Here is a 15,874-nt window from a genome sequence, read left to right as displayed (position 1 = left end):
AAAGGTCTCTCTTATTTAGACGATGTTATTCTAATTCAAGAATCTGTCTCAGAACTGCAATGGTGGATAGACCATTTAGATGCCTGGAATGGCAGACAATCTTTGCATCAGCACCAGATCTAGTAATAGAATCTGATGCAAGCCTTTCCGGCTAGTGATCCTGGTGTGGACCAATCTCTACTGGAGGCACATGGTCTCTACAGGAGTCAAAGTTTCACATCAAATGTTTAGAGATGCTTGCCGGCTCCTTTGCAATAAAAAGCCTAGCCAGGGACAAGATTTGTTACTCAGTTCTTCTCAGAATGGACAACATCTCAGCAGTCTGTTACATAAACCATTTGGGAGGCACAAAATCCAAACCTTTAGCGGAATTAGCTAAAGGGTTTTGGGAATTTTGCCTCCAAAACAGGATTTCGGTCCAGGCAGAGTATTTGCCAGGCAACCTGAATATGGTGGCGGATTGGCAGTCCAGTTATCTCCTGGATTCGAGTGATTGGAGACTTCATCTCATGATTTTCAAGGCTATTTCTCGCAAATGGGGCCATTTCCAGATAGATCTTTTTGTGTCATGTCTCAATGTTCAACTCCATCTTTTCTTAAGTTGACGTCCAGACCCTTTAGCTCTAGCATTCAATCCTTTTTCTCAGGATTGGTCAACTGCCCTCAATTACACATTCCCTCCGTTTATTATGATAAGCTGATGTCTAGCTCAGGTCAGACGTCAACAGGCCTTGGTGGTTCTCGTAGCCCCCTTTTGGCAATCCCAAGTATGGTTCCCTTCTCTACTGGAGTTAGCAACAGATTTCCCTTGTCTGCTTCCGTCCTTTCCAGACCTCCTCTCCAATCCCCTCGGTTTTCCCCACAATTTGATTATAGAGAATCTTCTCACCCTCTCAGCATGGAAATTGTCGGGGATTCCAAACCAATCCCTTCTATTTCGGCAGAGGCTTCAGTCTTCATTGAACATTCATGGGCCTCCGGTACTAAGAAAGCTAACAAATCAGCCTGGTCATTTTAGCATAGCTGGTGTATGGGAAAATGTATCAATCCTCTTTCAGCGGATGCAACTTTTATCATTAATTTTCTTGCGGCGGAAGCAAGCAAAGGTGAGTCCTATCGCACTATCAATTTGCATAGGTCAGCCATTTCCTCTGCCCATCCTTACATCAATGGAAAACCAGTTGGCGAACACCTTTTGGTCTGTCGTTTGTTGAAGGGAGAAAGGTTTTCCAATCCTCCTACTCCAAAGTACAGTTCCCTGTGGGATGTTAATGCTGTTTTCAATCTCTTTTTATCTTGGCCAGATACTATTTTGCTTTCTTTAAAAAAGTTATCCGCTAAACTTGCTATGTTATTATGCCTTGTTTCTCTTAAACGCCTTTCAGATGTTAGAGCCCTGGACATTACAGCTCACCATTTTACTCCTTCAGGTGTATTATTTAATGTTCATAGACGTACTAAAACCAATTTGTCTGCAGTCTTTTATCCTTATTTTCCTGACCAGCCTAAACTCTGTGTAGGTCAATGCTTGAAAATATATGAACAAAATACAGCCGATTTCAGATCTCCTTCCACTTCCCAACTCCTGATTTCCTTCAAAAAACCTTTTAAGCCTGTTTCCTCCCCAACTCTGGCCCGTTGAGTGAAGTGGGTAATGTCATTAGCAGGAGTAGATATTTCAGTTTTTGGGGCCCATTCCGCCTGAGGGGCTATGGCCTCTAAAGCCTTTTAGGCTGGCTCTCAGTTGGAAGACAGCCTCTACTCCTTCCCAATCATCATCCTGATCATCTGTTCCCAGTGAACCTGCGATGGACTCTTCCTGCACCTCCGGATTCTCAACATTGCCTTCTACACGCAGACGGCTTTCTTTTTGCCAGTTCCAGGTCTCCATTGTTGAACTTTGTTCAAGACCTCTTGGCTTTAGTTATGGCAATCTGCATTGTTTGTTCCATTTTTCCTTTATTTTTCACGTTCTAGCCCCTTGCACAAGAAATGAGGGCTGTTCACAGTCAAGATTAGTATTTAGGGGAACACTGTACTGTGATTGGTGTATACTCATGGAATACTCGTCTTCTCCCATTGGCCAAGTTTCTTTTGCCTGCTGGGATTTGTAGATCTTTTCTTTTGACTGCTGCTATTTAATAAAACAAGAAAAGAAATGCATAATACTCGCCTCCGTGCCTTTAATAAAATTAAGACCTTCCTTCGTAATTTACTAGGAAAATCTACATTATCATACCATAATGCGAGGGATGCTAGTGCTCTATAGCAGGGTTGGAAACTAACCTTGCGGCTTACATTGCAGCATAATTTGCAGGTAAAATCGTGAAGTTGGGACTAGGAGAACCTCTGCCACCCTATAAGGTGCTGAGGGCTGAAGACCCCTTAAGTGCCTGGCTGGTTAATGGAAAAAGCCATAATGTACAAAGGGCATGCCTCATGTGGCTTGTTTATTTAGTAGTTATTTATAACATTTATAGAGTGCAATCTTACTGACGGGGCAGCGGGGTGCTTTACGTATAACAGTTGAGTTACAATAGAACATCTTTACAGCTTTAACTTCCCACTGCATTCTGAGTCAGCAGTACAGTCGCTTTTACCAAAAGCACTGTGTTTGAATGCATACCGCTGTTTCCATGGGTAAAAGGTTTATACTAATGCAGTGGTAACCTACAATGTCTCTTGGTCTTCTGTTGTGCTTTTTCTCTAATAGAGTGCTTGAAATGGGAACACGATTTTCACCCTATGGAATAGATCCTCAACACATTCAACTGAAAAAGCTGTTCTTCTGTGCCCTGTTTACAATAGCTAGTAGCATTCGACAAACTTTTGTTTTATCTATTCTGTTAGTCTATGTTACGTTTAGATAATATGACGTAGTGCTCAAAGAGTTTTTTACTTCCACTCGAATTTCCAGAAGTAACACAAACTAATGGAAACAAAACTGTGTAACTCGGGTCCGACATAGCGCTTTTCCGTACACATTCATTCCTCGCGCTGACCTGTGGCGCAAGTTGCACTACGAAGCAGGGAGATAGAGTCCTGCCATGAAAGGCCGTGCAAGCTGGCATAATAGAGCCCAGTGTAAAGCTCTTACTCAGGGATCCTGTTCATCCTGGTATTCAAACTATTGTGTGCAGCAATTTCACACCATCCTGTCAATTACATCAGCAAGCGTGGCTATGCAAGCCCAGGTCATACAAAACGATGTTTGCCAAAGGATCTTTACGTATGTTACTTTGCTCAAATTCTTGACACAAATTAAACGTGTGTGCCAGTGATCGTAATGTATGTATATGTGGGCGTCATGTGAAATTGTGGTTCTTATTGTGCATGTTTGTGTGCCATATGGTGATCAGGGTCTATTGTGTGCTGTGATGTGATATGGGCTGCACGTGCTGCCTGTAATGTGTATGTCATGTATGATGACTGTCAGACCGGCCTTTTATTCCACCAGGCATTTCTCTGCTGGGCGGGATTCCTTCAAAGCCGGTTTTGAAAGGCTTGGGGTGCTCCGGCTGTCTCTGCCACTTTCCCCATCTCCCTAAGGTTAATTGCAGGAGCATGGTGGGGTTTCCAGAGAGAGAGAAACAGAAATAGGGAGGGGAAGGTAGAGAGGAAGCAGCCAGAGAGGGGGAAGAGACAGAGGAGAGATCGAAAGGAAGCGAACGGATGGCTTGAAATAAAAAGATAATGCAAGGTGTCAAGTGGGGCAGGGGTGGTTTGAGCATCTGTGCCAGGGCTGCGTATGGTTTCCCTGAGTTTTTAGGTCTGTTGTTCATTTGAGTGTATGCATGTGCGTGTGCTATGTGTGGACATACGTGCGTGTCTTTGTGAGGTCTCATATTTTGAACGTGTGGGTTGTGTGTAGCTGCGCATGTGAATGCATTCATGTGGGTATGTAAACACATGGATGGTGTGGGAGAGAAGAAAACCAACAGGATTGTTCAACTTTAGTTTGCCCATGGAGATGTTTCTTGAGGATGTTTATTAAAAATGTGTGATTTGAGGCTATCGGAGAGAGCTCAGGTGTTGCGGATGAGATTGCTACAACTGCTGAAAACCAAACGATTCAAATGCTAAAAGAGAAATTAATGCAAATTGATTCTTATGTTGCTATATGGTTGTTGGTACATTTGAGCCTAGTAATCTAGTAAAGTTTTCGAATAATGGTGTGCCTTGCGTGGAGTGTCTCTGCAGTGATAAAATTACTTCCTTTCTGACACTTTTTACGAGGTTATTGTCCTGCTCCGACACAACACAAAGAGTTTCAGAGATGAACTGCAGCAAGATTCAGTCTCAGAAATGGAAAACGGCCTCCAGCTTTTTGCTTTTTGTTAAGCAAGGGACTCAAGTATCACGTTGTTATTGAACATAGCATGCCGGTGTATCCGATTGCACATCATGTTACAATAACACTTCTGTTCTACTGTGAACACAGCCCATGGACAGGACACCGTCGGAACCGGATCACATAAACAGGCCTGCTAATGCAAGATGCGTCAGCCGCCAACCCTGCAAAAGGGCGGAGCGCCTTCCTTGTCCTTGTGGTCCATCTTCTATGCAGAGCAGTGTTCGAGGAAGTGTGGCATGAGATCTTTCCTGATGCTTAGTTGGCAAATCACTGATCTTTCAGCTGAACTGAGCTTTATTGTTATTTTTATGTATTTCTTTCTTCTGAGATAAGGTTTAGTTGCTGAAAATGCAGTACTATGCTTAGGTGCCCGCTTGCTTAAATAAGGGGGGAACGGTTCCCATTATTTTCCCTCAATGGAAGCGCTTGGAGTGCACCATTTTGCTTTTCAGCCTTGGTACAGCCGAAGCCATTGAGTTGTGCTGTACAAGATTTCTCACTGTGTTTCTTTTGGTGGAGGTATTTTACTTAAATATACCTTGGGTTACTTTCTTACTAGATGGCCGTAAGAGAAAAGCTTTTAATGACACCATACATACTGAGCTTTTAATTTCATGTTCTTGCCTTAGTGTTAGGAACACTTTTATTGAATTAAGATTCGTGGTGTATGAAGTTGCCAAGTTGGGCAACTCGTCTGGTTTAAAAACGCAGAAGCTTCGCATAATGTGATGCTTGTTGCGGAGTTTTAAAACAAGGCCATCTTCAGCAGGCCTTTGCTGCAGCAGGAACCGTTTCTGCTGCTTCTACTGCTGCAAGCGGCAGCTCTTGAATGTAGCAGCTTGGCACCTGCCCACCGTCATGGCCCCGCCGCCATCATGTCCCTTGCTGCATCCCCTTTCTTTACACAGCCCCTGCTCTGTGAGCCTTGTCTTACCACGGCGGCTCCGTCTTTTTTGAGCCGTACTTCCACCCTGCACTGTTCCTGTTGGCGCTACAGGTGATGGTTTCCAGACACGGAATGTCCCATCCTTAATAACTGGGTCATCCTGTGGCTGGACGTAGGCCCAGAGTGAAGTCTGTTGGCAGAATACGCTTAGGCTACTGCAGGGGTATACAGGGGTATACACAATTATAGCTTTGATGGTGAAGTTGCAAACAAAAAAACTTTTGAACAATGGGTAGTTGCGAAGTTTGTGTACCTTACACAGATTGTCATAGGGGCCATTTTTTTCTACAAAGATGTTTCCTGAAAAAAGTCTTGCTAGAAAATTCTTCGTGAAAACCTTTTACCAACTTTTGATGAAAGAGGTTCACAAAGTTGTCAAGTGATACATTTCACCAAGTAGAAATCAGGTCGCCCACTTCTGAAAAGATATGGTTACCATAGTTACAATTCTGTTTTCCAAATTTGCGACTGTTTTACGTCTGTAGATCAAAGTAACATTGTGAGTATTTAGGGACATTTGTAAATTCAATTCCCACACCTCTATGCACAATTAAATTACAAATGAAAGGTCACAATGTAGCTGTTGCCCAGGAGCACCAAGCATCCCAGTTTTTACAAGAATGGTTGAGGGAGAAAGGAAATATTAAACAAATATAGCTGGAAATGGAATAAGCAGTCATGGCTCGATGCACGGTGAAGATGCTGGGTGACGCGCGGTGGGGGGGACAAAATACACATTCACATATTTGTTTTTTAAATTACCTGCCTCACCACCACACCACTGCTCTTTCCTGGTCACCTTAGGCACAGGCGCATCAGCGGCCAATCCTAATGCTGAATTAAAGCAGCGTTAGGATTGGCTGGACAACCCTGGCTGGGCGCTCCCAGGCAATCGGGAGCCTGTGCCTACTCTTTTCAGCCCTGCAACACAGAGCCGGGTTGGAGAGAGCAAAGTGGACATGTGTGTTTGGCAGGCTGGAGCTAGTCAGCCAAACATACATGTGCACTCCCCCTTTGTCCTGTCATCCCCAATGTCTCCACCCCTTTAACAATAAAGCAGTAATTTTATTGTTAAAGGTATGCAGCGGCTGCAGCTTGCGGGGGAGGGTGATGCTCCTCTGCCATAGCGGAGGAGCTGCCGCAGGAAATAAGAAAGGGTTCCTAAAGTTAAGTGAACATTTGGTAACTTTCCCTTCAACAAACTTGCTTTTGACACATATGATACAAGTCTGGAGCACCAAACTTTCCTAATTACAAAATTGAAACTTATTGTAGTCATCAGGTATTCAATAACAAACAATACTTTATTTGTCAAAACACTTAATGTTCCTGGCATTGCAAAATGCAATTTGTGTAATATACAGTGTTCCACATGCTATTTTCCATACAGTAGGTGAACATAGTACAGTCCAAATATAGCTTGCACAATGTATGATTAGATCCAAACACACCCAACACGTGTTTTGTCTTCATCCAAGACTTACTCAGGACTATTGATATATGGGGAAAATGCAATCACAGAAAGTAGCACTCTAATATATAGTAAAGGTTTTATTTTTAAGTCCTTATCATTATATGTGTTGATGCAATGCCTTGAGGAATGATTACTGTGGATCAATCATTCATGGTGCACATGAAGAGAAACATCAATGTAAAAGAAGAAAGTACAAAAGAAAACCTTGATAAGGGAAAGATTCCCGGTATCAGGATCAGAGTCCGTCAGGATCAACAAACACAGTACGTGATAGAAATGGAGTTTCTGGTTGGCTATGGTATGCACCTCAGCCAGGCAGAACACCCCACTCTAGTCAGGGCGAGAGAGTTACGCACCCAAGATAACCCCTGCTCATCCCCTTGGGAGTTTGGCACGAGCAGTCAGGCTTATCTCAGAAGCAATGTGCAAAGCGTTTGCACAACACACACAACACACGTGACCCAATAAATACACACAAAGGAGACACTACAAGTTATATAAAAATAAACTGTATTGCACAAAACATCATTAGACCAAAAACAACATGTATCACTAATACCCTGCCACAAAAGCAGTTGTCAAAACATCACACAGATTACTAGTACTCTGCAAAAGCAAGCAGTTGTCAGGTAAACACATAGGTTACTGGTAATCTACAACACAAGCAGAAGTCAGGTCATCATCATCACCCCAATAAATGAACATAACATGAAAAACATTTCCATAGGGCATGTGTCATACACAAACATCCTCATGAATCCCCATACAAAGAAACATCTATATTTGGCCCAAAAACATCATGAATGAGACATTCTTGCTCATATCACAGTGTCCCCTGAAGCAGTGTTTTGTGTCTTTTTCTGCAGAAAGCAAGACCTATATCAGCATTGGGACATAGACATGCAGCATGTCATAAAAGAGTGGCTGGGGAATCACCCTACGCCATGCACACCGGGCATCACCACACCAATCCTGCACACCTGCGCTTATTTTACACCTCATGTGGCAGATGCTCAGCAGGGGTGTGGTATTGGGTCTTCTGTCCAGTTCCAACAATGTTTGCAGACTGGGCTGGAGGGCTTAGCAGACACTGGACCTTCCTTGAGATTTCCTCCTTATTCTGCAAGCCCCTGGTGAATGGTTTGGTGAAAAAAAAGGAAAGAGGGGGTGCCCACGCACCTATTACATTAGCGAGGAGACCTCACCTGATCTCCCGGCGTGCAGGTGAAGGCAGGTTGGCAGCATGCAAGCATGTGGTGCAGCTACTGGAGATCCATGCACCTTCTGTGCGCTAGAAACAAAGGGAAAAGGGCCCCACATCTCCCTCATTGGTGGGGAGACCTTTCACAGTCTCCCTGCGTAGAAAGTAGGTTTTGTGCAGCTGCCCACAAACCTGTGGTGCAGCTGCATCCAGGGTAAAACTCGGCCGCCTCCGAGCCACAGGTCTCCGGAGGTAGTCTTCTGGGCATAACTGGAGGGCCACAATTCCTCTCTGCCCATCGGGGGCAAAGCTGGCCTCTCTAGGCGTGATCACACTCCCTGGGTCTGTGGCAGTGAACCAGCCCAACACTACAGAGCAAGCGCAGCCTCGCTCAAGAAATACAGCAGCTGGAGTGAGAGCCTGCTTGTGTCCTGAGGACAGAATGATGGGTGGGACCCGTTGCTGCCCGATTCCTGGGCTGTTGAGACCAGAGTGCTCTCCACACGCTCTTCTTAGGACAAAGAGGACAGCGGTCCCCATGCGCAGGGAGTTCTCAAGGACAAAACAGAGGCACGCTCTCAGCCCTCACAAAGCGCTTCACCCGACGTGCGTAATTATGAAACGGGGAGGGAAGAGGGGCACACTCCCAGCCCCTGGAGACAGCAATGGGGCACTCAGAGGGGGCACATGTATTGAACAGCAGCAGGCGAGCTCATCCAGGCAGGAAGAAATGGCGATACCTCCTGGCAACCCACAGTGTGGCGGGAACCCCAAAGTCAGAGAACAAGCTGGCAGCAGGGTAACAAGCAGAAAAGCAATCCTTATGAGTTCTTTTTGCCACCCAGCAGACACCAGGCAGCAGGGCAACAAACGGAAGAGCAGTTCAGGTGAATCCTTTCTGTAATCCAGCAGTCCCTCTGGAAGACATTCAGTCCCTGTTCAAAAGTGCTCTCTCAGTGTCTCTCCTTGTCTAAAAAAATGTGGTAGACAAACCCCTGTACTCATACTCATTCTGCTCAGTTTCCACAAAGGATGGAAAGGGAGAGGTTCTAAACAGCACTAACCGGTTCCAGTAATGCCCCCTTCTCCTCCAGCACTGGCTCCAGACAACAGTATGGGGTAAACAAGCCCTTTGTGTGAGGGCAGGACACAGCCATACAAATGTAAGTGTGCCGCACCTCTCAATCTCCCAGCGCAGGAAGACAATTCAGTATGCAGATGCAATCCTGTTACACATCCAACCTCCCTGTGTACTGGCTGTCTGAGAAGTATGCACTCTACCCCAGACGTGGATTGAAGTCAAGCTGCAAAATACCAGTCATGAGCACAGAGAAATGTTCACTTTCTAAAAGTGGCATTTCTATAATGGTAATAAAAAATTCAGCTACACCAGTAAGCAGCATTTCTCACTACCATTCCAAACATACTAAACGTTATTCCTCCTAGGTCAGAAGATACCACATAGATATATGCCATGGCCTTTCCAATGCACTCCTATGAGAGAGCAGCGCTCACAGTAGTGAGAAACTAAATAGGCTGTTTGTCACTACTAGTAAATGTAGTACCAAGAGACATATGTCCTACCTTTTACATACACAGCACCCTGCCCACAGGGCTATCTAGGGCCTACCTTACGGGTGACTTAAGTATAATTAAGAGGGAGTTTTAGGCCTGGGTAAGTAGAATTTAATTTACATGCCCAGGGTATATGGTATACTACTTTAAAAGGGACTTACAGGTAAATTAAATAAGCCAAACAGGTGTAAACCAATCATACCAAGTTTAGAGGGGAGAGCACCTGCACTTTAGCACTGATCGGCAGTGATGAAGTACCCAGAGTCCTAGAGCCAACAAAAAGAGGTCAGAAAAATAGGAGGAGGAAGGCAAAAAAGTTTGAGGATGACCCTGCAAAAAGGGCCAAATCCAATAGTATGTTAAGTATGCACATTATGGCTTTGATAACAGTCATGTCCTTTTAAGTAAAAACCTGTGTGCTCAAAAGTGCATCCTAAGACAGTCATACGTTTGGGAAGGCAACTTTAGCAAGTACTCCAACAGAGTTCAGTTCTGAACAGAAACAGGAATCTCCCACAGCTCTCATAATGTATTCATATTTTAGTAAAACACCTTATAAATTAATAAATTACTTTACCCTATTATACTTTTCATTTAGTTCTTTAAGATGTGAGAAACAGACAATGCCTCCATACCTAAAAACAAACTATGGCAAGTAAAAACATCTGTTTGAAGTAAAGTATTTTAATCATTTAAATTTGAACCCACAATTTACTGAGAATACACAACTAAACATCTTGGCAAGTTGATTATTTAGGTATATAAATATTTTTATTTTCCCTTTTGTTCTTAAGGCAGTGTTCCATGTCTACTCTATGCTGATCAATAAGCTTTGATAAGCGTACCAGCTAAATCCTGTCATGGGAACATTTCACGAGCTACCTTCCATTTAAGAGTTAATGGTCTGGTTTATGAGGCTTGTTCTCTGAGTTTCCACAGACTGCCTATGCCCTGACAGAAAAGAATTTCAAAAGGATCTTTGCTTTTAGCGAACTGCAGAGCTGTGGAACATCCCCACTTTTTAGGGACTATAAACCGTGACACTTGGAGTTTGGTGGAGGAAATAGTGACAGGAATTGGCCCGTTATTTCCCTCTTCAAACTCTGGGCATTTCATAATCAGCCCCCATTTTGTTTTTTGAGAGGTGAAAAAGAAAAGGTAGCTGTGCTTGTTTTAATGACAACTTTGATAAGGACGTGCTGCGATGAAATTTACATGCTTACCTTTATTCGAAAACTGATGATGTTTTGGATTTAGAAAGATGACAATAAGTCAATTATCTATCGAAATGAACGTGCCAGTTTTTATTTTTTTTATTAAAGACAAAAGTATAAATAGATTAAAAAATCCCGGATTCTGTTACCACCTACCTGTTAAACGTGAGGCATCACCAACAGGTCTATGGCAAACGGCTCCATGGCCCCTGAGTGGGCCCGGGGCAAACATTGGCAGCGCTTGAGACAGTCTTAGATTAAACAATAGTGCATTGTTGGGGCTAATAACACAGCTAAATGAGCCCAAGTGATCTTTGTATTGCCCTGCCTCAGAGGATAAAATAATCTAGCGTGCGTGACGTTAGAGCCCATAAACTACCAACACAGACTACTGTCTTACTTTGCGTATTTAAAATTAGCTGCATACATACATACAGAATATGTGTGTTTCCAAGAGAGAGATGTGCTGTTTTAGTTCAAATGTTTCAGTTACTTTTCTTTTACTTTCTCCAACAAAAAAGTCTGTCATCACAGAAGTAGAACATTATGCTGGCCTTTTGTCTTACATTAGGCCGCACTTGTAAAACATGTACAAGGAATAAACCCGTACAGATGCAGCTCCAGCCTGCAAACAGCTCTCAAGTTGTCGTACTGCAGGCATGAAATTTAAGCTGGCCATTTTCTATTGATATGGCATGTTTTTGTATCGTTCAGTGTTTGCATATTACTTGTCTCTTAGCACTTTAGAAAGTTAGCATTACGTCTGTAGTTGTGTTTTTTTTACAACACGGAGTGTCAGTGGGTGGAAGGTCATACAATTATCGTTTGGCAAAGGTGGAAGTCGCTGAAGTGGTTCGGAGGGTGAAGGTTGCTCCCACCATGATGCTTTATGAAGTAAGGTGATCTTCCAACCAAACCTGTGTCCTAATAACATACACACGGGGTGTCTCTGTGAGGTGGTAGACTGTGGAAATTCATATCCTAAGTGAACCTCTGCCAAGAACAAATTAAATACAATGGTGACAAATATCAATTTTAGGGCTTTGGCCAACCTCACTATTGTGGACTGGCCAAAAACAGTTTCGGGCAAAAAATTAAGGATGCAATTAGAGAGGTGTACAGCAGTGGATGTTGTCTTTCTATTGTTTACTGATTGGCTGCTGTATGCTGTATAATGGGCCCTGGGTTATCTTGTTAGAATTAGAATTTGCATCATATGTATAGTTAACTATTTTTTAAACCTGATAAAAGTGTTGTAATGCTTAGTTTATCCTGTGCACGTGAGAAACAATTACTAAGAAGTTCTAAAGCTGAGAAGGATGCCAGGATGATTGGTTTGTCCTGTATACCTGAGGTAGAAGGAACAAGAAAAAGAGACGGGCTATGAGGCCCTGTGGAGTTAGCTGGGGGGAAAGGAGATGGCTCCTAATTGCGGGAGATTAAAGCAATGTGAGGGAGATTAGGTGTTAGTTTTTTTTCAGGGGGACAATTCTTATTTGAGGAGATTTATTTACACTTCTCATTGTTTTGGTGTCTTGGCTTCCCATTCCTAGCCAGATCACACACCTTTTTTTGGATCCATGGCGCCCCTGGTGCTGCCTCGTGGAACTGGCAGGCTTTTAGACTAACTGTGTGGCCGGCAGAGCATGCCCAGTTCAGGAAATATTTTAGCATGCAGTTTGTCGAATAAAACCATGACGTGAATTTAATGGGAAGGGCACAGCTGCTCCCTCGATGGTGATGTCTTTGTACATCAGGGTAGGTGGGCATGTCAATCAAACTGAGGTGGAAGATGTGTAAATATGTTTTACACACTGTCACACATTCTCTGAAGTGGCAACGATGCGTTATGCCTGAGTCCATTAAAACACACAAACGAATAAATAAACGGACAGAAATGAGAGAGGTAATGCAAAAACGAAATCTAATTTGCATTAAAGAAATTTAGCTCATGGCGCATGGTATCACAGTAGCATGAGGTTACGTGAAAATAATATATATTTTTTTAAACTGGGATTTGATTCTCTAAGATTTCTCTCTTTAGATGTGGAAGAGTTTTACTCTAGGTGAGCACCAGGGAGAGACCACAACTGACGTGACAGACGAGCACTTCAGGCTTGTGGGAGAACAACATGGAGGCTATGCATTTAGTGCTGAAACAGTGTTCGGCACTGGTAAGACAAAACTCACTCATGATTAACCTAATTGCAGTACATACAATAAGGAATCCATCCCTTAGGGGTTCAGGACTAGCTTTGTTACACCGGGACAAGGGGCGTTCCATTGTTAAAAGGAAGGGCTGAACATTCAGCATTGCACCCCTGAGGATTAAAATAAATGCTTGGATTCAAGGGGTCATTACACATCTAAAAGATGAAGAAAATAGAGCTGTAAGTAATGGAAAATCAGAGGTTAACAACTGACCTAGTAGCGCAACGCAATTCTAAAGTCAGATTAACCAAGCAATGCAAGGCCTCCTTGCGTGGCCCTGCATTGCTTGGTAAATTTGGAGTAACGTAAGGCATCACAAGTCACTGCCTTGCATTACTCTGCCCTAGCAAGACATTCCATGGGTGGAGTGTGGGTGTTTCCATGCATCCACTAATGGATTTTGGTGCATCCCTAGATTTATCACTAGTGGTGGACCTGGAAATGTGTCAAAATGCTACACCTTCCCAGGGGAGGCTTAATAAGGAGAAATATATTTATTTATTCTCATTGTTTCCTCTTTCTAAGCGTGCTGCAGAACACAATGTGTAGAAAGAGGAAAATGCCTTGGAGGATTGTTTTTGCGCAGAAAGATGTCCCTTCCTACACAAAAACAATCCTGCCTGCAATGCAGGCACCCTTTCACCATGGCACAACAGTGCCTGTGTTGATACTGGAGAGCAGATTGTGCGTCAGTGCACGCAGAGAGACGGAATGCACTATATATTGGTAAATATGATGCATTCCTGCACTCTCCCCTTCATGCAGAGCTGCATGTTGACTTGCTGTGTTGTGTGAAAGATTGCTAAATCAGCCCCAGAAGTTTAGCTCTAGCTAAAAAGATAAAACCCTGAACTTGTTCCTTCTGCACAGAATGGGTGAATGTATTAGGGACCATGAGCTTAGCACTGACCTGGAAGATGAGCACCTTGAAGTTGTTCCTCCTCAGCAGCATACTGTGGTTGCTTTCCAGCCTCTTCACCTGGCTGTATTGTCGATCCATGCGCTCACGCACATCTCGCATGTTGGCACTCACTTTGCGTGACTTGTCAAGCAGCTTGCTGACTGCGTTGCTGGTTGAGGTGTGGCTCTTGGCCAGTTTGGTCAGATCGCCCTGAATTACCTTAACAGAGCCTTCAAACTCTATCTGGCGCTTCTCCATCTTGAGCTGGTTCTCCTGCACTGAGTCCAGCATGACCAGGAGCTTATCAAGCAGGGTGAGCACAGTGATAGCGTTCACATGTGTTCCATCCTGGATGGTATCTGTTGCCCCTGGGCTGGGGCTGGACCGGGGGGACTCAGCCGGGCTGGGTACCTGCAGTTCCTGACTCTCAGGCTGTGTGCTGTGGGGTTGTAGATTTCCACTACTCATCTTCTCTGCCTGCATGGCCCCTTCCCCCATTATTACCTTTGCAAGTATCTTTTCTTATGCCACCTGCTGAAGGCTGTCACTGAAGACTTTCTAATACCTCTCACTGTACCTTCTCTGCTGGCTCTTACAACTCCTGGTGTCTCTCACTAAATCCTCGAAAGCCTTTCACTGCACCCTCTGAAGCCTTTCACTGCACCCTCTGAAGCCTCTCTGTTTCTGCACCTTCTGATATGTCTAGTTGCACTTTTTCTGATGAAACATTTCTGATGCTTTCCACTAATAGGTACTCTGGCGATTTTCTGGTATATCTCAAACTTCAGCCTTTCTCATTAATATTGCCCCGCTTCCATGCATAAGTGCCTTAACTCATGGACTTCTCAATAAAGTTGCTTTGCAAAATGAATACAATTCCTCTCTAAACGTTTGTTAGACTAATCCAAGCCACATAGAAATAAACTCCCCCAGCGCCTGTCCCGCTTTCTTCCCCCAGTAGTTTCTAACTCGTGCAGGTCCAACGCATTCCTTTTTCGAGGAAAACGAACCTCCTTTTGCTGCTGTCAGTGGTTCCAGCTCATCTGAAGGGACTCTCAAACTTTGCTTTGCACCGGAGAGAAAAACACGCCCAGCCTTTGACTGCGAGCAGCCGCCCACTTTGAAAGGGGCGGGCGGAGGGAAGCTGCATAGGTCTCCCTGCACGCAGCCTTGTGCTCACGCGCCTCCCATCGGGAGGAGTAGGGCGGAGGGCAGTCCCAGATCACAAACCTCACTCACCCGAGGAAAGTGCAGCGCGACCACACCTTCATCCTCCCCGAAAAGGTCCTGCAGAGGTTATGTCTTTTTTGGCATGCCGTGTTTCCATCATGACTTCAGCCAGGCCTGGAAGAAACAAAACACCCCTAACTTGGGCAGGTGCCAGGTTGACTTTTGGCCGCGTAAAGTAAACCTTTCCCCCTGCTGCAAACCTACAATGGTAACACACGCACGCTTTTCCCTGGTGAATGTTTCATTCCAGAATAAAGCGTTGTAGTCCTTTGACTTCTCTGCGGATGCTTGATGTGTTTCGGCTTCACTCCGTCGCAGATGTTCAGGAGAACAATGGTTTCCAATTTCACAGCAATCAGTAATACCAGCATGTGTTATGGAAATCACGAGCTATTAAAGAAACACAGTGGTTGGCGCATAAATCCGGGGATGCTTTATGTAAAGCGTCAGCTCAATAATATCATGTTTAAACCACGAATACAATTATCCATCGTGCAGTCAGCAAGCTTTGTGTCCTCGTGCGTGATGTTATGTGAAGCGTAAAGAGAGACCAAGCAACATCCGCCCAGATATGAATGTTATTTTGCGTTGTATTTAGCCTTGTTCTGCAGTGCACTTGCAAAGTACAACATCAAGGACATCACTGATTTTGTAAAAACATTTTACATTATCTTGAGATTAAATTATGCAGTAGTTTCTCTTAAAAGGAATACACAGGCATTTCAGAAGTTGTTGTGGGATCCCGGTCAACCTTATGAAGCAGACTTT

The 15,874-nt window shown here is 44.1% G+C and overlaps 1 protein-coding gene across 1 annotated transcript in view; it reads right to left on the bottom strand.

Annotated features, from left to right (window-relative positions):
- Positions 1-15,100, bottom strand: part of CAVIN2 (caveolae associated protein 2) — a 77,944-nt gene extending 62,844 nt beyond the window's left edge. The window contains exon 1 of the mRNA XM_069225870.1: positions 13,886-15,100. Within this exon, the coding sequence (XP_069081971.1) occupies positions 13,886-14,374 (489 nt within the window). The 5' untranslated portion in view covers positions 14,375-15,100. The remainder of the gene's footprint in view (positions 1-13,885) is intronic.
- Between the last annotated feature and the right edge of the window lie 774 nt (positions 15,101-15,874).

The sequence above is a fragment of the Pleurodeles waltl genome, chromosome 3_1 (genome assembly GCF_031143425.1).
Source record: "Pleurodeles waltl isolate 20211129_DDA chromosome 3_1, aPleWal1.hap1.20221129, whole genome shotgun sequence".
NCBI lineage: Eukaryota > Metazoa > Chordata > Amphibia > Caudata > Salamandridae > Pleurodeles > Pleurodeles waltl.
Note: the sequence above shows the minus strand (reverse complement) of the source record. Positions and strands in the feature narration are given on the sequence as shown.